Source organism: Vespa mandarinia, chromosome 11 (genome assembly GCF_050613455.1).
Source record: "Vespa mandarinia isolate Hongniang chromosome 11, ASM5061345v1, whole genome shotgun sequence".
In the NCBI taxonomy this organism is placed as follows: domain Eukaryota; kingdom Metazoa; phylum Arthropoda; class Insecta; order Hymenoptera; family Vespidae; genus Vespa; species Vespa mandarinia.
The window spans coordinates 2,666,583-2,691,247 of NC_140820.1; the positions used below are offsets into that span (position 1 = coordinate 2,666,583).

At 39.4% G+C, this 24,665-nt stretch overlaps 1 protein-coding gene across 3 annotated transcripts in view; it reads left to right on the forward strand.

Annotated features, from left to right (window-relative positions):
• The window catches only part of LOC118441537 (discoidin domain-containing receptor 2), an 84,587-nt gene that overhangs the window by 40,234 nt on the left and 19,688 nt on the right, over nucleotides 1-24,665 (forward strand). For 2 of the 3 annotated variants that reach the window (XR_014982757.1, XM_035866077.2), the window contains exons 2-3: nucleotides 12,587-12,684; nucleotides 18,958-19,091. Coding sequence is in view for 2 of the 3 variants with exons in the window: in XM_035866077.2 (XP_035721970.1) it covers nucleotides 18,980-19,091 (112 nt within the window). In the remaining variant the exon portion in view is untranslated. The remainder of the gene's footprint in view (nucleotides 1-12,586; nucleotides 12,685-18,957; nucleotides 19,092-24,665) is intronic. The other variant, XM_035866076.2, reaches the window with a different exon arrangement.

A 24,665-nucleotide genomic window follows, 5' to 3' on the forward strand; every position in this document is an offset into this window, starting at 1 on the left:
CTGAGATATATATATATATATATATATATATATATACAGAATAACCAGCGTTCATACCGGAAATAAAAGTGGCAAAAAGCTGGAATAGGGATTACACAGCATCCTCTTCGGACGAGTTTATTCCTACGAATCCTTTTAGTTCTTTTAACTTTTGCAGCGAGAGCGGAAATCGTAACTCCACTCTAGTCTTCTTACTCGCTCTTATCGCGATCGGAGAATTATCTTTCCGATTATATCTTCACGCTATAATAATACGCGTCGAAGCGGATACGGAGACTGATGATCGTTAAAAGAAATTATTTCTTAACGGTGTGGAGCTAAAGGCATTCGAGAGCACTCGTACCAATATCCAGAAATATTTTTGACGTTTCATAAACTATCTCTTATATTTGAGTTCATATGATAGTAATCTTAAAAATGGTTATTGCCCATAAACGTAAAAAGGTCGTTTAAACGTTCTGGTTCAAGAGTTAACTTATTTCTTCAAGGAACGTACCGATTGTCAGGTGTGTCACCGATTATAGACACGAACGACTAAAGGTATAATTCAAGTCATCTTTATATCAAAAACGAATCGATCAGAAATCCTCTCGCTTTGAAATATTTTCTAGCAAAGAGAAAAATATAAGGAAGATTTCATCATGCAGAATGCGTAACGTGTACTTAGTGGGAATGTTCGGTGGCGCGAGAAAAAAAGAGGCAATACGTGGCTATAGTATTCGATCGGACGAGGTGCTTAAGTGTGAACGCAATTACCAGCGTAACCACCTACGGTGGTATCGAATAACACGTATTAAGTGAGGCCGAGGAAAAGGAGAGAGGAAAGTGTTCGCGAAGGAGAAAGAGAGAGAAGGAAGGTTAGGTGGAATACGTGGTAGTGGTGGTAAAGTCGAGAGGCTGGGACTAACGAGCAAGGCGTGATACTGGCTGGTGAAGGAACGGCTAGCCCCCACTGTAGTAACATTGGGCCCACCAGCGTCAGGCCCACGAGCGTAGCCTTCTTGTTCCCGCGTCCACGCGTTCGTCTTCGGTCATTGATCGCAATCTCTCGCTAACGAGCTTACCGCCGGGTGCGAAAATCTTACCCGGGGCATACTACAGCCCCGACCTGTGCCTTCTTCGATTTCTCTCTCTCTCTCTCTTTTCTTCTTTTTTTCTTTCTCTTCGCTTTCCTGTATTCTCTTTTTCTACATCTCCCTCCTCATCCTTTCCTTTTTTGCTTTCTTCTCTGTTTTTTCCATCTCGAAGATTCCTCGAGTGCCTACCTGCGTGCTCGATGATAATCGAGCAAGATCCACCACTGGGCTTCCTCACGAACCAGCCAGGATCTTTATTTACAAAATCGATCAGCCCGTTAAACGTGATCGTTATTTATGACTGTAGAGCATAGGGTCCGTCTCTACCTGCAGGTATCTCTCGTAATTCAAACAGCGTCCTGCTATGAGTACGAAAGAAAAATATCGTCATAAGCTGGGAACAAAGTTTAATGACCCTAAGGATCGATTCTAATCACGGAAATGTGAACGTCCGTTTGGAATGATTGAAAGCGAGAGGATGAGACAGGGGCCCCAATGGATCAGTTTCGGCACTGAATTACATTGGCCTCAAAATCTTAAGGGGGTTGGCTACGACATTGAATGTCGTGCACGCCTACGCAGATGGTGCGCCCGGGGTGTAGCAGTTAATTTCCTCCGTCCAAACAGCACTAATCCCGAGTGACATAAGCCAACTGACGGCTAGAGGAGAGACTATTATATCGTTCTAGGAGAGAGTCAGAGAGAAATATATATAGGGAAAGAGAGAGAGAGAGAGAGAGAGAGAGAGAGAAATGTTGGTGAAAGACTAGGGAGGAAACAGAGAAAGAGATAATAAAGTTCGGACGAACTCAACTACGTACTCAACTACGTACTCCGTTATGTTTCTTTGTCACTTTATCTTCTCTTTCTCTTCTATCTCTCTTTTCTCGTTCTTTCTGCGAGTAGGTACATGTAACCAGTATGGTGCTTCGCGTCCGTGCAAGCCGAATGAAACACGTAGCCAATTAAAGCGAGTTGTATGTTCCGGTTTTGCTTGTGAATCAAGTTGTAAGATACATCGTCCTCCAAATCCTTTGTACACATATACCGGACGTGAATGTCTCGCCAACGGGAATTCCTATAATCTTCAACGTTGAACTTGTAACTTGAGATTGAACGAATAGAATTGTAGTGTACAAACTTGTTCGTCGACCTTAGGTGTTCTTTGCTCTCTGTATAATCGATATGTTATTTTAACCTTTCGTGAAATACCAATCCGTCGCCTTAACCTGAAGGTGTAAATGTTCTAAGATCGGATATATATATATATATATATATGTGTGTGTGTGTGTGTGTGTGTGTGTATTTTTTATTTTTTCTAAATTCATATTTTTTTTCATATCCATTAATCAATCCGAAGGTTAAAAAAAATATAAAAGTAAATGTTTCAAGGTAATAATTTTCTTCGATGGAAACAACAAGTAAGCCAAAAAAAAAACATCAGACCTTCCTTCAACTTGGGATTTTTCGCGATGACACTGACGACTCTATCGGCTTCCTTCGGATTTATTTTCGATCTCGGTTCGTTACGCTCCAGTTTTCTCCTACCTGCTGTAGTCCCTTCTACGACAAGGAAACGTAACGTAAAAGGATTTATACGAGACACCATGTGACATGCCGTCATCCCATTACGGATCATCGTAAGCCTATTTGTTTAGGATAGGAACGGTCACGAGCTTAGATCGTCGTCTAATTGTCTGGAGTAACGTGTGTTTCAAAGTTGCAGCAACCTGACGTTCCCATTGGCCAGGTTCACAAGCTTTCTTCCTTCGACTTGTTCAATGACGAACCATTTTTGTTAGCATCGTGAGAAGCAGATGCACTAATGCCAAACTATTCGATGCGATATTTACTTTACTAACAAGGCGAAAGTAGTCTTTCTAGGCAGTAGAATAGAGATAATACGAAAACTAGGGACGATTGGAGCCCAAAGATAAAGAGAGAAAGAGAGAGAGAGAGAGAGAAAGATAAAGAGAGAGAGAGATAGAAGAAGGTGAAGATGGGGAGAAGAAACGAGCTATGGCTCTGCTCTAAATATATATCTTTGAGCTTGTTGTATGGGAAGTGACGAGGGAGAGAAAATATCTCTCCCTCATTCCATAACGAGCGGGGAAAAACGATGCCACCTGCTCTTCTTGCCACGCGCATGAACTTTAATTAATAGGCTCGAAAAACGGCATTTAATAAAGTACATTATCTAAGCTGAAAGAACGTGGTCAGACATATCTCTCTCTCTCTCTCTCTCTCTCTCTTTCTTTTTTTCTCTCTATCTTTACTTATTCATACGAAGAATTTAATCGTCAACTTTTAATTGGATAGGACGAAATGTCGTAATGATTATGATTGAAAATTAAATGAAAAATCAGAAACATGTTTGGTCAAATATTTTAATATCGATGTACGGATAAGTTCAGGATTGGTTGCGAATTAAACCTTAATAAAAATATAAAATTTCACTACATCAATTATATATCGAACAATATTGCTAGGCATAAAAAAGAAAAAATAAAAAATAAAAAATAAGTTATGAAGATTGATTGGAATTGATTATTGCTTTTATAAATCGTTTTAGATGGCATTGACATAACATTTGATTTTATTTTTCTCGTGTCTTCTTGATGTTGATGTGAAGATAAAAAAAAAAAAAAAAAAGACATGATCCTGACTTTTACTAGACGCGGTGGTATTCGAGCGAGATGTCGATGCTACTCTACGTCTTGGCAAGATGTGCGTTCGACGCGTCGTTTATGTTCCGATCATGAGGCATGCCGCGAAACTGACGTGTTCCTACGGCATCAGCCGGCTCTCGAGACTAATTGATCGTGTGTCTAGACGCGATCGTTTGTCCCTTAGTCTATCGATCTGTCGATCGAACTCAGGTGATCGTGATATACGCACTAACAGCTTCATACTAGATCCATTTTCTAATTGTATCGTACGTATAATCTAGTCATAGAGGATATCTATTGGTTATTTATAGGACATACAAATTCCATTCGAAATTGATCTATTGAATGATACATGTATTAATTACTGATTCGCATATTTCTATTCTATACTATATTAATTATTTTATATCAATTGAATATCTTTTTCCATTAATATCGTGCTCGTGTTTAATAGTGAACATACGAATCATTCTGGATTTCGTTGACTTTGAAAAGAAGTCACCGCAGTTACTAAATCAGAATAATTCGTCGGCGCCACCGTTATACTATTTATTCAGACGGACAGATAGTTGGGACGGTTCATGGGTTTGAGCCAAGGTCATGTCGGAAAAGCCGGCATTAGCAAGTTGTTACTAAATTTAAGTATGCACCGTCACTCACCGTTCCTCAAGTTTACACGCTTGTCTTACGTGTATTCGTGAGTCTTGCTCTGACGGACCAGATAATTGTCCCCTGTCGGATTAGGGAATATCGTTTTCAAGCTTCTGCCGAGTCGGCTTGCCAATTATCTTACTCCTTCGCCGTGGTACAGTCGTCGTAGACCCTGGTAGTTTCGACTACGAATTCGAAGAAAACATTTGCCTGAAACGATTAGCGAAAGTGTTGGAGGGAACAAACTCGAGATATTTATTACATCTAAAATTACTTTTGAAAAATTCGCCGAAACGGACGAATCTTTGTAGGAGGACGTAGGGCTTGCGACGAGTGTGCTGACTCTGATCTAAATTTACTGCTGTGTTTCATGTAAACGACAGAGAAAGCCCTCGACATAGCGTAACATTCACGGGCAGACGATTCGCACGAGTACCGACAACCGCGAACGCTTGCTCTCTCTCTCTCTCTCTCTCTCTCTCTCTCTCTCTCTGTCTGTCTCTCTCCCTTCTTCTCTTCTGCCTCTATCTCCGTTTCTCTCCCTCTCACTCCTCTGTGGTTGACGGCCGGCTTATCTATGCTCCAGTTTCCTCCCCGCGAGATATCTATTCGTCTCTCGAGTTCACGTCTCTGACGCGTTCAACGAGCCTTTGATCGAGTGCTTATCGCATTCCCAACCCTCCAGCTTCGACCCTTTGCTATTTAAAATCGCGTTTCTTTAAAGAACGGACTGTTACTGTTCAAGTGATATGAACTGATATTTAATGGAATTCTTTGTTTGATAAACTGATATTTAATATATAGAAAAATTATTAAATATGAAAGATTTTATATTTGAATATTAATAAATAAAAGTTACTTATGTTAAAAATGATTATAAAATAATGGTGATTCAATGATGAAAGTAAAATCAATAAAGAAATAGGCAAGAATTGTCTGTCCTAAATCTCCCCTTTACCACCTTTATTCTTCTTTTCTCCCTCTCTATGTTCGTTCATGCGAAAGAACGCGAATGAGATTGCACCGTAGCTGGTACAGGAACACCGCCAATTGTTGCAACGTCGAGGAGCGTGGCCCACACCTTTTTACTCTCATCCCCCACGTCGCATAGCCACCATCCACTCGTGCCCATTGTGTTCCCATTGTATCCTCCCTTTTCTATTGCACGAGGCATTTTTATTGCAACCGCTCGTCGAGCTCTCCGTGGCTCGCAATATCCCTGCAAGGTGAGCCTCGCGTCAAACGAATCGCAAACGTTTGTTTCCGTCTATGCTGGACTCGTCATCCCTACCACCATTATTTTTCAAATCTTTTTAACAATGAATATGAAATAGTTGTTACGAGATAGTTATACGAGTTAAAATAGCATAATATAAATTTTATAATAATAGTATTAATTCATCGTATACATTTCTATAATTTAATATTTATAAATATATATATATAATGTATAATTATTTCGAATAATGGCCAATATTATTTCAACGTAGATAATTCGAATGTTTTCTTTTCTTGAAGAACATAACTTTTCAATTTTCCTAGTCTTAAGGGAAATTGAAAAGTACGACGGAGGAAAGTAATTTTCTACAAATTACGATTTTTCCTTTTATTTTATTTTGCGGCTGTCTTTGGTATGAAAAAGAATTTCACCATCGTCGAGGATTTGCCTTATTTAACTAGGAACTGTTACTGCTCGATTCTAGCATTTTAATAGTCACCGAGTGTATCTCATTTGAACTGGAGAGAACTATTAACAAAGAACAGAGAATCTCCCTGTCTCTCTACAGATTTACATTTTTTAATCGGGAAAGAAAATACATTGATAGAAAAGTTGTTAATGGGAAGTTTGTCGAGCCCTTCGTAACTTCGAGAAGACCTGGCCGTTCTCGTTTTTCTTTCAGACAATCGTCCGTATAATATTTCAGGAGATTGAACGGTATTGTCCATCGAAATCGCAGTAATACATCGACACCTCGAAGTTCGCCAGTCTGGCAAACTACTGCGCTTGTCTAGTAACTCGAAACTCGTCGCTTTATCCCTCGACAGAACCCCTAGACATTTCACGTTCAAAGTGTTTCTTTCCTTTATATAGAACAGTAACGTGAGATCGACAGGATTCATCTTTCCAAAGGCGCGTCAGAAAGAAAATAAAGCGCGCAAGTTAAGGACAAGTAAATAAATTAATATATTTATTATGTAATAAATAATGCGTAATGTGATGTTAAAAAAAAAAAAAAAAAAAAAAAAAAAATTTAACAATTTTATAAATTCACAGGTATGAGTTTAATTTGATAATAAGCACCATCTCGTGAGAATTCTAAAGATTAAAGGTTATAAAATGTTGGTCATTCCAAGTCACACTTAGTTTCTAATTCGACGTTTCCTTTAAACGCTGAAAGTGAAGTTATAAATAACAAGAAATACTTTTAACAGTGCTCTTTCCACGAAGTATTCTCAGGAGTACATCAAAGTATCTTTAAGATGCTTACGATTATAGATCGTTCAAATATACTTTAAGTACTAGAAAACTCGCAAGGTATTACTAAACGAACGGTTAGTTAGAATTGGAAACATTTTAGATCTTTATAGATTTTAGTAACTAGAATCTTCTTGATTCCTGTTACTTGAAACTTCATATCTTACAAGTAAAAACATTGTCATTATTTTTAATATCTAACAATTATTTTGCTGACTTTAAGAAATATTATTTTTATTGAAAGATATTATCACATTTCACATTGTAACATTTTAAATAGACATTTTTGATCGAATATCAGATCTCAATAAAGTCCTATCGAGAAATAAATAGAGAAGTTAAAATGAAAAAAGGAAAAATGGATATCGAGAAAGGGTAAATGAGAAGAAGAATAGAAATACGATCTTTTTACCATTTATAGTGTGACGCGCTTACAGAAAATGCAATCGTTCTGGCGTGGCGCCACGCGATGCAATTACCGAGGGAATTCTAGGCACGCGGAGGGTTTGATACCGTGAGCACTAACCCATACACACTATAGTAGACACGTCGTGCCATTGCACGAAAACAACCCCTCTGTCTCTGCTAGCGCTAGCCCTTTCTCCTCTCTTCGTCCCTTTTACTTCTCTTTCTCCAACCGACGAAAGGACAGTAGGGGTTGGCAGAACTGAAATTCCAGTTGGATACAGCCTCCAAAAAGCGTCTGTCTGTCTCTCTCTCTCTCTCTCTCTCTCTCTCTCTCTTTCTCTTTATCTCTCTATGAGAGACTTCCCGTCACACAGATTATTATAACTTTCCCTTTACGATCGATACTATAAACGGATTATTAACGTGTACAAACTCGAATCATTGTGTTCGAAATTTGCAAAATCTTTTGGGCTCTCTTTATTTCTCTCAGCATCGAATTGTAACTTGATTCCTCGATACGACGTTACTCGTGCCAACGAACTTTTCTGGTATCACTTCCGTTATCGGTTTTGTTTCAGAATTTTTTTCCAAGTTTGCATGGAAATTTAGACGGTTGATAAAGGAAGTATAGTGAGATACTATTAGTCGAGCATATCACAAGAAGAGGATTTTGCATTAATGAACATGATCTGTTATTCTAACGATGGTAGCACTTTTCTAAATCCTCTTATATATCGCGAAATGGAATGAGGAAGACAAGGGCAGACGGAAAATGAGGAAATAGAGGCAGAGTAGGAAAAACCGGAGTCCTCCTAATAAGAATGCTACTTGCAATAAAGTAGGATTTGCGCTTGATAAGAATCATGAAAAAAACGCCGCGTAAGATCATTTCGAATACATCAGCCCTCAGAATTCTTGATTTTCTCTTTTTATTTCAGAAGTTTTGAATTTCTTTGAAACATTTCTTTCAGTTGTTAAATAAATTTCAAACAAAAAAAAATATTGTATAGTAATACTTGATTAGCCAGATCAAATCTTATATATATATATATATATATATATATATATATATATATATATATATGTATAAAGTTATTTTTTTTTTTTAAATAATTATATTTAAATTAAGTCAAATAAAATGACAATCTCTTTTTTAATTTTATACAAAGGATTTATAATACCTGAAGTCAACTTAAGATATATTTTTATCAAAATCATTGATCGGATAAATGAAATTCGACGGAGGCACGAAACCGTATCAAGAATAAAAAAGCCGTGTGATCTCTTCTGACACGTAATAAACCGTCGGCTCTGAAGGTAAAAAGAATAGGAATAAGAAGAAAAAGAAGAAGAAGAAGAAGAAGAAGAAGAAGAAAAGGTAAAGGAATTATTTCAACACAATGCCCAGGGCTTTGTGGTGAAGATATCACGGATGAACGTTAATCGTGACACAAAATTGGAACGCGAATACAATAGGTGTGACGTTCTTTTTTCTTTCTTTTCTTTTTCTTTCTTTTTTCTTTTTTTTTTTTTTTTGTTGAAAAGACGCTGATCCGAACGGACCAGTTTCGGCATCCTACTGAGCTGAGATGGGTCGAATATTCGTTGCTCTTCTACGTTCAAAACCACGATCAATCCTTTTTTCTTTTTTTTTTTTTTTTTTGTTCAATAAAATCAAGACAAATTTTTTGCTTTCCGCATGACTAATATATTGCATTAAACAAAGTGAAAGAAAAAAAAAAAAATACATCATATGTCAGCCAATTGAAAAATTAAATACAAAATTTGACTAAAAGCTAGTGAACCGGAAATGAAACATCATTGACTAAGGAAGATTCTTCCGTTTAACCAAGACGAGATGTCAGTTATAGCAGACGTTTCGGTAGATGGACCGGTTACCCTCTAGACACTCCTTTTCGCTAATAGCATGCACGCGACCATCCGGACCACACGTGCGCAATAATAGGAACGACGTTTGAGTAGAGAACTGGTACACGTGCAAACAGACACACATATACGTGTACCTATGGTTGTACATCGGTCCACCGATCAAGCGTAGTGCGGAGCGTCTGTTGCTAGTCGACTTTCTACCGTTCCATCTGTTCCTTGTTACCCGGGGTTATTAATTAGCCGCTTTTTGGTACTCGGTAAACTTGGGGTTGTCGAACGCGACTCGAGTGACATCGACGAGAGCATTTCAAGCTATCCAGCATATGCGATAAAAATTAAAAACAAGAGAACGGATGTTAGGAAAAAAAAAGGAAGAAAGAAAAAAAGAAAGAAAGAACTCTAAAACGAGGGCACCTTTTGTTGAGCGATATCGAGAAATGCATACGCATCAGTAATATTCGTCGAAGTGCTTTTCTGCATCTCATCTACTTCGAAGCTTTCATCGTTCTGGGATTTGTACAGTACCATGTACACCACGATACGTTATGTCTATGCTGGGTTTCAACATTCTCTCCGAATCTCCTGGTGGCAGCCTCAAGCGGCCCTCACCCGCAGAAATGTAAATACCGCTCGGCCAATCAGCCTGATTGGTCCCATTCGCTCGAATGCTCGTCATTCAGCAGCGTATATATCGTGCCTTACGGGCCGGCTCGGGCGGGCCTCCTGGATCCGCGCATTGTTCAGGGAATTGGTGTATAAGTGCGTGTCTACGAGCACGCACGCAAACCGCGATTCCACCCAGTCTCGATCCATCCAGGATTTCGTCCTGGTAAACGAGAACGTGCATTAGTCATCAAACGCATCCAATACTCTCGTTCCTTTGAGATCAAAATCTTTCAACGATGCTCAAGCTTGAAATTATGATAATTCGTGATCGGACTATCGATAGGTTTAGTGGGTTAAATGTTTTGCTGAAGATCGTAAGACCTATAATTTATCTTGGTTCTGAAATTGAGGTTTACGCTTGGGATGCTGTATTTATAAAGTTTTACTCGTTAGAATCATTCGAATTTAAATATTCCACTGGAACAGATTATTTCAAACGATACGTATTGAGACGTATGTAAGTCGATCGAGAGTACGATCTTTAAAAGAAAGCGAAGCAAGAGAGAGAGAGAGAGAGATAGAGAGAGAGAAGATATTCGAGATTTTTTCCTCGGGGCACAATGAAAAGCAACGGTCCAAAAAAAAGCCAGAAAAGAGAAAAGAGTGGAAAGGGTCGAGCAATCGGCGATGCGCACTTTGAGCAAAGAGGAATTAAGTGAACCCAAAGCCCAAGGTTGAACGAGCAAAAGCGGTCCGGGGAATAGAGAGTTCGCTGTACGAAGGTAATATCCTTCATTCGTCGAGATAACGTGTTTGAGCGAAGGGATGTTTACAAGGGTGGACCGAAACGTAACGTGGAAGCGAAGGAAAAGAAAGTAACGACTCTACTTGAGAAGATGAACCTCCATAGGTTCCAAGTCCTCTTTCTCATCCTCGTTGTAACATCTTCTTTCTGCCTTTCCTGTGCAAGATAAAGAGGAGAAAGAAAGATATATATATATATATATATATATATATATATAGAGAGAGAGAGAGAGAGAGAGGGAGACAGAGAGAGAAAGAGAAAGAAGTCGAAGACGAATGGAGTTCAGAGAAAACAGCACTTACGTCTCACGTTTCTAATCTGGTCTTATTCTTGTTTACTGGACTTTCGATAAAGGAGCAACGACGAAAAATCTGCACGTTGTTTTCCATCTCGGGAAATCTAACTCGTAATTTATTATACTGGTAAATATAGTATGAGATTTTGGACAAGAAAGAAAAAGGAAGAAAAAAGTTGAGAGAAAGAGAGAGAGAGATATAGCGCGTGGTTAGGATTAGTAACTTCAAGCTCAGGGAAGTCGCATCTTTTCGCTTTCTCGAACAGCTGGCGCTTCTATGAGGACGAAGGACAAAGATGGCGGTCGCTACGGTGTCGCGAGATCCATTTTAACGAGACACCCACTCCTCGAGGGAGTTCATTGAGACGCCGGCTGCTTTGGCAACCGTCTTGCTTCTTCTTCTTCTTCTTCTTCTTCTTCTTCTTCTTCCTCCTCCTCTTCCTCCTCCTCCTCCTCTTCTTCTTCTTCTTCTTTTTATTATTCTTCTCTGTTACTCTTTTGGCTTCTCCGAGTCTTCTTCTTTTTCTTTCTTTTTTCCCCTTCCACGAATTCTCGGCATTATTCAACGGGCGCGCGACTTTCATTGAGGATGCGCGCACGTATTGACTGATTCGGAGTCGTTCGAAATCAACGATAAAAACGTTGCTTCTTGGAAGACAGAGAGTACCTCCTGTAGTGCCACTAAAATTGTTCCTAAGGAGACTCCTTTTTATTGAATCCTTCATCCTTTTATATCGAAGATACGACCCGATGAATTCAAGGACACTATGTCTTTCTTAAGTTCCTTTTTTCTTTTCTATATTTTTTTTTTCTTTTTTCTTTACAATTCATCATAAGAATTCGCTATTAAATTTTATGAAAATTTAACGAATTTATGATATAATTTATTAATTTTAATTTCTCTACGGTGCGGTCAAATGGAAAATCGTGAAAGGTATTGCAATTAAAATCCAATAAGAGCAATCGATGAAAGCTATGTGAATACCCGTATCGGTCTAGTCGCTTGTGAATTTCATGAACGAAAGCGTGACCATTCGACGCTCAGTGAAACTAAATTTAGATTACGAGCGCGTTACTAATTGCACGCATGGCATTATAAAGCTTAATCGCTTTGATTACTTATTGCACGTAATTAAGCGTTTATTGCAGTTACTCTGGGATCGCTCTCGATGATTTACACCGGCGACGATGCTCTATATCAGCCTATCACTCTTTCTCTCTCTCTCTCTTCCTCTCTTCCTCTATTTCTCTTTTTGTCTCTCTTTCCCTCTTTCTATTCGATCTCTCGCTTTCCCCCTTTTCTCTCGTGCGCAATCGAAAGCTCGAAACGGTGCAGCTGCGAATAGAAAATCGATTTGATCATAAACATCGAGTCAATTTTAAACTATTTGCTGGTTGTCTCGTCTCTATTTATATCCAATTCGATCGATCGGCATGATCGAAATTTCATTCGTCTCAATGTAAAAGATGATAGCATTGAATAGACCAGCAAGAAATTCAGGAAAAAAGGAAAAAAGAAAAAAAAAGAAGAGGGAGAAAGAAAAAACCAAAGAGAGAGAGAGAGAGAGAGAGAGAGAAATTAAATTAAATAGATACTCTATAATACTCCCCTTTAAACTAACGTATCACGAAACAACTGTGGCGTGCACTGCAAATGCAAAAAAATATCTATCTACCCCAGTAACAAAAAACGGAATTCGTTTGTTGCAGGTAAGCCAGTTTGGAGATCCCTTCCACGTTGAAAGATCAGTCGAGTGGAGGAGCCCGAGGAACGATAAACACGAAGCGCTTTAGAAAAAATAAAAAAGGTAGGAACGTAGGCCGATCTACAAAAGCTTTATATAGGGAGTCAGGAGATAGGATAATCTTTGAAGGATGCACAACACCCCACGTGTGTCCCCCCTTTTTTTCCTCGTTCTTCTTTCTACCACTTCCTTTTCCTCCCCGCTCATCTACCATTTTCAAATATTTTTTACACGCAAAGGCGCACTGCCAACGGCATAGTCGCGCAGCACACATCGTGGCCATTTGACAATGACGAGGAAGGATTCGAGCTTTCGAAAAGTCGGACTCCCAAGCGTATACGTACTCAACGGTGAGAGGGAAGGATCCCTCTTTCCTACGAAATAAACTGTTTTCTTAGGCACTCCGGGGCTCTTGAAAAATTCCTAAATATTTACTCGAGTGGAGGACCCCCAGACGGACGACACTTAAACGGTATTCTCCGAGAATGGTACACGAAGACGGGCTTAAGCTTCCCTGAAGGACGGATTAGAGCCACTCGTGCGCATTTCCTTCTCTTCCTCTCTCTCTCTCTCTCTCTCTCTCTCTCAATTTCTTTCTTTCTTTTCCTCTTTCTATTCTTTTCCTTTTCTCTTTCTTCAATTTCCATACCTTCGAGAGTCTCGCACAGAGTATTTGCATACGGGGTAGATCGGTCGTTCCTTCCAATTCCATGAGCATTTCGATTCTGTACTCGTAAGGCCGATATAAGTCGAACTTTTTCAAAGATATGATACCTATGTCTTGTTGAAATCATTCTCCGTCCTTTTCTTTTCATATCATTTTTTACTCCTGACTCAATCGTAATTTATTCCACGTTTATTCAAAGTCGATGCCGAGGTTGATCGGAACACATCGTCGACACGATCTTTCAGGGAAGGCAAGAGTTTTCCCACCGGCTTAGTCAGCTCTACCATTCACGCTGCTAAAGAGGCCGTGAGACTTCGACCCAATTTATCCTGGTTAGCTTAACTCTTTCTGTACCTCTCTTTCTCTCTCTCTCTCTCTCTCTCTCTCTTTATCTATTTATCCCTGTATTTTTCTATCGATACTTCTCTTTTTTATGCCTCACTAGATATTTGATATTTTTCATCATCATAGAAGTATTCGAATTAGTTGTAAATGCGTTTCTAAAGTATTCGTTCTTTACTTCATTATAAAAGCGATACCGAACGTTCATTGATAATTTTTAAATTTCGAAATTTAATCAGATAATGTATAATCCAATTGTATAGTAATTAAAAAGTCATTAATAGGAATTTAATCGCGTTACTTTTCAATAAAAGCTTGGGTTTGAGAAAAAGAATTACGTAAATATATAACTCTCCAACTCTTTCCCTTTCCTTATTTCTTTCTTTCTTTCTTTCTTTCTTTATTTCTTTCTTTTCTCCTTCTTTCTTCGGATCTCTTTCGTTTCTTTCTTTCTTTCTCTCTTTTTTTTTCTTTCTTTTCTTCTTCTTCTTCTTCTTTTTCCTTTCTTTTTTTTTTTCTTTTTCTTTTATTTTTTTTTTTCAACGACGTTGTAAGCGTCGCAATGCAAAAGCATTCCCTTGTACGAAGTTGCAACGCTTTGCCCATCGGTTTTTCTCCGAAGGTAACGCCTTTCGTCTGAGAGCTTCGAAAAGTTTCGTCGAACTGTCGGGGCTCCGTTAAACACGAATAAACGATTTCTAAGGACAGAAGAAAGAGAGAGATTGTTGAAGAAAAAACGAAGAAGAAAGAGAAAAGATCTCGCTAAAGATATCGAGTTTCTCCGGTTCTCATTTTTTTTTCTCCCTTCCTCTCTCTCTCTCTCTCTTTTTCTCCCTGTCTGTCTTTTTCTTTCATTTCCTTTTTGAGATATCAACGCACCTTGCTCATTACTCGGCAATAATTAATCGGCCAGGAGCAAGAATCGAACGAGTTCTTCGAGTCTTCCTATCTCCGCTTTGTCATCGCACCGGATAATAATTCTTCGGCGATCGGTGTTGCGAACGAGCAACTCGTTCCATTGGGTTCGCTTCGATCGATTGGTTTCTCCTGGTGGAACACCGAATAACGGATTAATCCCTTAGGCCGTTTCGCTTCTCCGGATTGTTTGATTTTCGTCTACGGGGGATTCGTCGGGCCCATGCAGTTTACCTTCGACGTCGGTCTCACGACTTCAATTGGCATTCAACTATAAGGGTTGATCTTTGTTTTCCTGGAGAAAACATTTCAACCATAATGTGTAGATATTTAGTAATGATACTCATAGAAAAAGAGAAAGATAGATAGATAGATAGAGAGAGAGAGAGAGAGAGAGAGAGAGAGAGAGATTTTGTTCGATAAGACAGATGATGTATTTGAATGCTAATCATTTTCACTTTTTTTTTTCTTTTTTCTTTCTCTTTTTTTTTTTTTTTTTTTTTTTTTAAGACTTTTGTTCTATAAGACTTTTGTTCGTAAAGATATAACTTCAGGAAGAAGAATGGTCGGAATAATCTATATTTTCTTCTCATCTCACGTTTTCCTCTTTGTATCTACGGAACACCTCTCGAGTATTCCAAGAAGAGTCTAAGATTCTCGCGTAGAGTCTAAAAAGCAGGAGAATGTACTTTCTAGGATGCAAACTTCAACCCTATCTCTTTTATTCTGCACAATAAAGCGTGGCGGGAAAAAAACAGACACAAAATACAGACGAGAATAAAGAAAGAAAAAGAGATAGATAGAGAGGAGAGAGAGAGAAAGAGAGAGAGAGAGAGAGAGAGAGAGAGAGAGAGAGAGAGAAGCAGACAGACCAATCCAAGAAAAGTGCAAAGCAAGGAGGTAAGGACGTCTATAGAGAAAGAAGGCAAGAAAGAGAAAAAGAGTATGTGAAGTTGCTATAAGTGTCTGCGGACGTGCATTTCAGCCCTATTCGAAACATAAACTGGGCCGGCAGACGTATCGGTATGAAAATTTCAATCGGCCGAGTCAAAGTGTCGGGTTGGAGAAGAAGTAAAAGGGGGAATGATGGGGTCGGACGTGGTCGAAAGCGTTGGAAGCTAGAGGCGCAGGTGGAGTTTGTCGGGTAAAAGAGCCGAAAGGTAGTAGGGAGAGTGGTAAGGGTAAAGTGGCTCTGGACCGAGTAAGTATAGCCTCCACTTTTCTATCTTTCTCTTTCTCTCTCTCTCTCTCTCTCTCTCTCTTTCTCTCTCTTTTTCCCTCTCCCTTTGTACCAACCTTTTGCTTTCTGTCCCTCTCTCTTCCTCTATCTCTTCTATCTCGTTCTCAACGTTTCTCTCTTTCTAACAACCCCTACCATCACAGCATGGCCTCATACCTGCCCCCACCCATCCCTCAGTCTATCCTCGTGCGAGGCCCTAGCCCGCGGCGAACTGCATAATTCATGGCCCTACTACACCGACCGCCTCCCTAGCCGACCCTCTTCTAGAGGGACACCAACACCCAACCCTCGTTACCTCTCCACCACTACCACCACCTTTCTTCTCTTCTTTCTCCTTCTCCAGGGTCAGCCTTGGAGTCGCGTGCATTGTACGTAGACGTTCTTATAACCCGCATCTGTAAACTGGCATGTGTTGGTAAGAGAGGGGAAAAGGGAAGGACAGTATGCTAGAGAACACAGAGACTCTTATGTGATAAAGTTTGGCCCACAGACAAGCTCACATACACACTCGTTGTAGCTAACCTTCTAAAAGCGACGGTGCAAAGGAATGTAGGCGAATATTTGGGTTGAATTATGGAATGGCTATGCTGCCGTTGAGCCAAAGAAAGAAAGAGAAAGATCGTATGAAAGAGTTTCTAACGATTTAGTCGAGAACGTCTGTTCGATAAATTACCTACAACTCGAAGTACCGACTTTTGTGAAAATTAATACGAAGGAGACTTTGATCTAATGCTCTGCGCCATACGGTGTATGTGAATCTAAAAAGAGGGATGGTAGAAAGGGAGTTACTATCCTCCGGCTGGATCATGGACTACTGCATTTTCATTTTTTCGTCCTGACGGTGGACAAGCCGTACCGGTTTTGCGCGAGGAATAAATAGGAAAGACACGCTCTGCCATCTTGACCATCCCATCGCTCGTGCTTGAAGATAAACATCAGTGCCAGCAGCGGTACTACACCATAGTATCCGCACCTATGCCATACGGTAGTCAAAGGGACCACTCGTAATTAGACTTTGCGGTTTTATTTTACGTCTCTTTGAATTCTTGAAAAATTACGAATACTAGTAAATTTTATTTCCATTTATCAACATCGATATATTTCTTTTTTCTGTGTTTTTTTTTTCTTTTTGTTTCTTTTTTTCTTTTTTTTCTTTTCCCTCACCCCCCACTCCCCCCTCCCCCTTTGAAAATCTTCAAGTAAATTCACTTGAACATACATCCAAAGTCTTTTATGCGTTTTTACTATGTAAGTAAAAGCCTTTTGGTAAAAGGTTTTGTAATCTCCAATGTTGGTTGGTAGTTGCGATGGTGGTAAAACGGTAGAGCAAACGGTAAGACTTGCTCGAGCGGATGAAAGATGGAGGTATACGTTTCGTACGGAGCGTGCTACGAAGCTCGAACAAACGGGACTCTAAATCCACGTAATTTCTTCCTCACTCTTGAAGCATATCGCGTGAACGTTTTACGCTAGACGTAACGTCGCCGCCGTTTCAAGAGGTAGCATTAGGAAAAATTCTTTCTCTGTTCCGAGTACTCGATCTTGGATATTTCTGAAAGTGTCGTGTTTTCGTTGAAATGAATGGAACGCATAAGTAATGGCAATGTGACGTAGCAATTTCAACGATCGTAAAAATCTCATTTTAATGTTCACGATCGTGATAGTATTCGGTAAAATTTCATCAAAGCAAAATTGTCGACTGGTTTCTTCGATCTTGATAAAATGATAGAGAGAAGAGTCGTAATTCAGTCGTAGTATCGTTAAGTTAACAGGAACGATATTCGCAGAAGCAAAGGATCGATCGTCTACGAGCTGATTCAACCGGTTCCAAGTGGAACGCACGTCTCCAACAGAGGCGACTAGTCTACTCGAGTAGACCTCTAGGTTGGATGAACCCTAGGACCTTAATTACCGTGTCGGCTAATCGATCTCCTTCGCATTGTGATCGCGCCATCGTCGACACTGGTACCGACGCGAGTAACCACCATTGCGAAACGATATCTCAATCGACCGTCTCAGAATATTATAGAAAATTTTCTACAAATTTCAATAAAATCTATATCTAGAATTTTGAAAAAAAAAAAAAAATCATGTCGCACAAATATTCGTTAAAAAGTTCAAATTTACTATTGTCACTTAACGATATGTGATTTAACGATCGTGAAAGATTTTCTCGACTGACTATCGGTCGTTTCTCGTAAATCTTCGCTTTCGACGAATTCGCGATCCAAAAAAAAAAAGATCACATCGTCTGGAACATGTTTTTCATGACATGTTAAGTAACAGAAACATATAGAGAGTGGTTTCCTAAACTTAATGGATAAGCATCGGAATGAACGTGGCCAACGAAACTGAAGTTAATTGGTCAAAAAGTGAGACCTCTTCCATTCCCCGTTGAAGGTACCTCCCTTGACTAACCCTCCTACTTCGTGACTTTTTTCTTAGTCCGCGCCAAGACGGCACCACCAAGAATAAAATACAGTTTGGCCTTTCCTTCTTAAGTTCTCCATCTTTCTTCTCCTTCTCCTCCTTCTCCTTCTCCTTCTTCTTCTTCTTCTTCCATTCGAATACATATAAGCTCGTAGAAGAATTCAGGCTCTACTGCAACCCGCAGTTCTTCGACTCTTTCTCTCTCTCTCTCTCTCTCTCTCTCTCTCTCTCTTTCTCTCTTTCTCTTTCTCTCTCTCTCTCTCTCTTTCCTTTTCTCGAACTGGTGATCCTAATCTCGATAATGATGCGTAATGGCTGTTGGCGTGAATGTAGCTCTTTGTCCATAGCTCCTACGCCGCTCGTATATCTGTCCGATACCGAGCGTACCATTTCACCCTGGCAAAAGTACGAGGGCTGCCGAAGGGGCCCCTTACCTCTTTTTTTTTTCTTTTTTTTTTGACCTCAAGAAACTGCTAAACTTTCCCTCTTCCTTTCGGTTATACAGGAAGAAGCATCTTACTCGTTTAATCGTGCTTGGTTCCTACGAGTAATAAAGATTATCGGTAGACAATATTATAATTTTTCAATAAAATTTAAACAAGTTTGAACAATAACGATATTAAAAAAAAAAAAAAACAAATAAATAATCTACTTTCTTGATCAGTATATAGAAAATGATCATATAAATAGATTCATGCTATATAAGCTTATATGTTTTTAATCTTTACTTTTCTTCTTTCAGGAGTAGCGGTTATGAAGGTTCGATGACTACGAGTTTTAGTGACATCAATATGGACTCACGTTATCTGAGAACCTGGATCCTACAGATTTTACTTCTTATTTTGTCCTGTTCGCCTGGACGATCTATAGACATATGTAAGTAGTAGAAACGAAAGATTTTACGACTGATTACTATCTATACAAAGGTTTTCCATTTTTAAACAAATTTATAACACCGTATTTATCTTTAAAGTCATAATTTCGAAGCTGCCTTTAACGTTCTCCTTCGATTCGATAAAAACAGGCAAAAGTGGCTCGTTGTAGGGTGATCCTTGTGGGTTGCGTTTAAACCTCAGCTTCGGGCTTTTACACGCTTTCCATTCCATTGACTTCATGGGCAACGAGAACCTTCCTCTCACTGAACCACCCTCGTACGCATTAAGCAAACAACCTGGGAAACTTGTAAAGTATTCGACGTGCATTCAGTCAAGTCGCACGTGAAAAGGGCTTTTTAGATTCTTTCCATCACAAAATCGTGCTGGAAACTTAGATATCGAAGAGTATGGAGATCGATCGAGTTGAAGTTGTTCCATATGCGTAACATTCTTGAAAGAACAATTTGAACGACTCAAAATCTTTCATATGTCGATTATTTACATCCCCGTTGGACTTAAAAAAAAAAAAAAAAAAAAAAAAAAAAATAGTAAAAGAATCGAAATTATTTCATTTGAATATATAGAAATAAATGGAAAGAAATATATTATATTCTTTTTTTTTTTATTATTTATCCTTCGTTGATTACTCATCCAATTTTACAGATAAGAATTAAGTATTATTCATTGGAATAAATACAAAACGAGGCCTATTCGTAAAGATATCCTTCCGTGAAATTTACATCCCTATAAATATTTTCAGTATCAGTTCCACAAATAAAAAAAATGAAAAGGAAAGAAATATAAAGGAAATAAAAGAAAGATCGTACTTCTGAAAGCCTCGTTCAGCGACGAACGAAACGCGTCACGATTATCGTCGCCGGCGGCGTATTTCGGTCGAGGCGAACGCTTAACAGGACAAGAAGAGGGCGGGGGTGGAAGACGAATTAAACGAACTCTCTGTGGCACGCGCGTATGCCGAAATATAAATAGCATCGACGAAACGAATTCAAAGGCTTTGCGAGAAGAACCGAAACACTACGGGACAACCCAAAGAGTGTGATTCTCGCTTTTCACCCTCCATCCTCTGTCCTACCCCCGTTACAACCCACGCCGAGTAAAGTTGTACATTGAACCACGTTAGTAAGTTCGCGGTCGTGTTAAGCAACTCGGTTCAGAAAGAGACAGAGGGAAATCGAGCAAAAGTGAGTACGCCTATGCATATATGAAAGAAAGAGACAGAAAGAGAGAGAGAGAGGGAGGTAGAGAGAGGGAGGGAGAGAGAGGAAGAGGGAGAGAGAGAGAGAGAGACAGGAGAATGGGAGAGTTTCGGGGAGAAGGGTACGCAGTTAAAGCGCGCATAAATTGCAATGTTAATGTTACTGGCGATACATAAACATGTTGTCCGTCGGTTGGATTGCGGTCTGCAAGCGGCGAACGCGTTCTGCTATGCATGTACATCGTGCAGAAACGTTTCAGAGGGGTTGTTGCTTTCGGGGGGACACGAACTGCTTCCCTCTACCGTGCTTGACTAATATGAATTTATTGCTCATCATTCTCTGTTGTGAATCTTTCAATAGAGTGTTCGATTTCACGATTATTTAGAGTAGATATTTTTGATAATTTATCATTAATATTTCGCGTTAAAAATTATTATTAATGTTATGCGATAGTTAAAAATAATATTACTTCGATATATTCTTTCTTATCAAATCAAAAAAAAAAAAAAAAAAAAAAAGAAAAATATAAGACGGCCATCAGAAATATAGATCTAGAACAAGTTAAACACGAAATACAAATCAAATATTATGATGGCCGACAGTATGGAAAGGTTTAAGCGAAGTTCTAATCGGATCAAACATTAACACGACAATTCAATGGTTCTTATTACTCTTCGTTAATCAATGAAACATGAATTGAAATTCATTAGAGCCCTAGAATGTCATTTATAGATTTACATGTGTGCGAAAACGTACGATAAATATTAAAATAGTTGTGTAGGTTTACATATTCGTAAGAGTATTTGTTCAGCATGGTGGTACAACCAAGTAGATCTCAATCTAGGCGTAGGTTAGATAGGAGGCGCGTAGGTTTAGATTGAGACAGAGCATGTACTTGGGCTAACAATACGCATACACATACATACTTATGTTTGCTTGTGCACGGTACGGTGGATGATTGCACAAACGTGCACAGGAGTTTCCATCGCGTCGACAACACGCAGCCGGACTGACATGACGAGCGCGTGTCCTGGATGGAGAACCGTTACGCGAAAAGCCCTTTCTCTCTCTCTCTCTCTCTCTCTCTCTCTCTTTCTCTCTCTCGCTCTCTCTCTCTCTCTCTCTTGCTCTCTCTTTCTCTCTCGCACGTACGCACGCGCACATTATGCTATTGTCATCCCTCGAGTCGTCGTCCTTCCCATTCCAACTCTCCCCAGTCTCCTTCCTCAATTATTCGCAAATCCATTAGATCCGCAACCGTTGGATACGAAATTATCAGCTTGCTCTTTGACGCATTAACATAACAACCTGACGATTATAGCGTTATCGTTCGATCGTTCGCTCTGACATTATAGCAGTTTGATTCGGGTCAACTGGTCGATTTTAACTTTTAGTTAAGTTTCTTGCATTGGGAATATTATCAGTAATCATAATTAAGAAAGTTTCCAACCTAGAGCAAGTAGTTGGATTACTATTTAGAAGACTCCCGAGACTCTTATGTAATTACCTGATAACAGTAGGCCTAATTTAATTGTGAAAGTTGACTATTGCCTTCGTACTAAATTCGAACTTCTATTAACTTCCGTTACTTTTATGAGCACAATTTTAGTGCAAACTAATTTCTCATATATTATAGAACTAAATAAATTTAACAATTTCAATAAAATAAACAAAAGAGATATATATATATATTCAAGAGAATACCCGAGAGGATGATAGAATATCTCGGTATTCTTAATAAGCACGATTTACGTCGCTAGTAGAGCGAGTATTTTCATAAATCCAGGCCACGAAGGCAAACGCAAAACACATGGTACGCTCGGCACAAAGGGGTTGGCGTCTCGCGTCCCCTCGAGAGGTAAGCAACGCATGCAACTCGAGACGGTGATTTCGAGTCTGACGAGGGGCGGGTCGGTTCGCCCAAGGGATCTTGTGGAGAAGGGTGTAAAAGGACCGATGGAAGAAAAGGCTCGGGCAGCAGGACGCCTGAGGAGGGACGGAAGGGTCGCGTAAAAGTAGTACTTCCGTTTTTCCAGCCGTCGCGGCGCCAGAAAGAGAAACGACAAAGAGCATGCGCCTTCGGTTCACCACCTAACGCCACCACTACCTTTCCCTTCCAACAACCTACGGCCGAGGCTGTTTGTTTTTCCTGAAAGAGGCGAAAATGGCTCCCTTGGACCTCGACAATGGGCACGAATAGAGAGAAAGAAAGTGAGGGAAAGGGACACACAGAGAAAGAAAGAGAGAGAGAGAGAGAGAGAGAGAGAGAAAGAGAGGAGGGGTGGGGGAGGTAGAGAGGGAGAGATAGCACTAGAACACGACCACGTTGCCCAAAGGGAAAGCATGAACTTCTTTTGAGGTCATCGCTCTTCCAAACATTTATTCTAATTTCACTGGCCCGCACGAAAGGGGTTCCGTGTTCTCGGTGAAACAGAAAAAGATAGAGACAGAAACGAAGAGATGGAAAATACAGTGCAGCAGGTGGGCACCTGCTAATTTTGTTAAGCGAATAAAGTGTTAGACAGTAACATAATACGACCGAGGAAAAGCCATTTCGTCTACTATTCATATTAGAAAAGGAAAACGTTCGTGTCTCTTCTAACAAAAGATTTTATTCTTCGTTTCCGAAAAAGTATTTTTACCATTTTTTCTCGTTGTTGAATTCGTGTTAATACATCTTAGCCATGTTAATACATGCTAAGAAGTTAAATTCAAGAAACGTTCATCACTTGGATATGGAAAACATTATTTTTAATCTTAATGAATTTTTTGTTGAAATGGTGAAAGCGCATTATCGTAAAGAACAGAGTCGATCGATCGTACACGTTTCGTGCCTGAGGAACTTTCTTCTGTAGTTTAAAAAAGAAAAGGGAAAACATTTGTGGATAGTATTTAAAGCAAGACATGATTTATACGTTAATATCACGGCGTAATAAGGCAGGCCGCTTAATATGTTTTTCGCTAAGATCGAGAGAGTAGGTAATTAATTTACATTCACGCCGTTGAACGAGGAAAACATGTAAAAGGAGGAAGGGTGAAAGAGACGGAGAGCGAAGACCACGGTCTGGACCGCGTACACAGTCATTAATAATAATCACCGGGTTAACAAAGGCAAGGGGCCAAGGCAAAATTATTAAATCCGCCTGAGATAGAAGAAACAGAGAGAAACAGAGAGAAAGAGAGAGAAAGAGAAAGAGAGAGAGAGAGAGAGAGAGAGAGAGAGAAAGAGAAAGGGAAAGAGAACCCAGGACGTTGTGAAAATTTTCCCTCACTTCATTTCCTTCAGCCATTTTACTCTGACGCAAGCAGAAAAAGGGCACCTTCCTTCGTGGCATAGAAAACGCAAGGCCGGCGATCCTGTTGCTTCAAATAATTAGCACCTTCATAAACGTTTTCTTAGTATACCACATTCCTGACTTCGTCATTTCTGAATTTGTTCAAACGAAAGGGATATTTTGTACCGAGATATTTTGTTCAAAATATATCAGTAAAATTATTTCATTTCTTTTTGAACATTGAATATTGAACAATTTAATAATAGATTTAACAATTAGCAATGATTGATTTAGCAATTAAATTTGAATGAAATATTGTCTCGAAAATATTGTCTAGATATATTTTGTTACTTTACGATTAAAGTATTTTTGCGAACTGAAATTGATCAATTTTTTGTAGAACGACAAAAACGAAAAAAAAAGAAAAAAGAAAAAAGAAAAATGAAAAAAAAAAAAAGAAATAGGGAGTAAAGAGTGGGTGCTCTTGTCTCATAGAAAATGCCTTCTTCGAGAACATACGAAGATTCGAAAAGCCTTCTTCAGAGGGAAGCGCTTATCAGTTTGACAGCGGAAGAGAAAAGATGAAGAAGAAAAAGAGAAGTAGAGAAGAAGAGAAGAAGAGAAAGAGGAAGAAGAAGAAGAAGAAGAAGAAGAAGAAGAAGAATCTCGCGAAGAGGGTTGCAAGGGCATTCAATTTCCCTCTTCTCGCGGATGGATGAGGGCGGTGCCCACCCTTCCGTTCGGAGCTGTCACTTCTCGAGAGTTATGGTGACCGAACGAGTGGCTGAGGCGGGCCAAACGTCGCATAACTTACTTCTTCTTTTTCTTTTCCTTCTAGTACTTTCTCTCTCTCTCTCTCTCTCTCTCTCTCTCCCTCTCCCCTTCCCCCTTTGCCTTCTCTCCTCCTTACCTCTTTTCCAGGATGTCTATAAATACAGGAATCGAACCTGCCTTTCATAAAGAGACACAAGTTCGTTTGTTATCCCTAAGCAAAATCCCATTTTTATACGAAGGTTTAAGAAAATTGTCTACGAAGTAGTATTTCCCTAAGAATTTTCAATCGCATAAAATACATTCTGAATA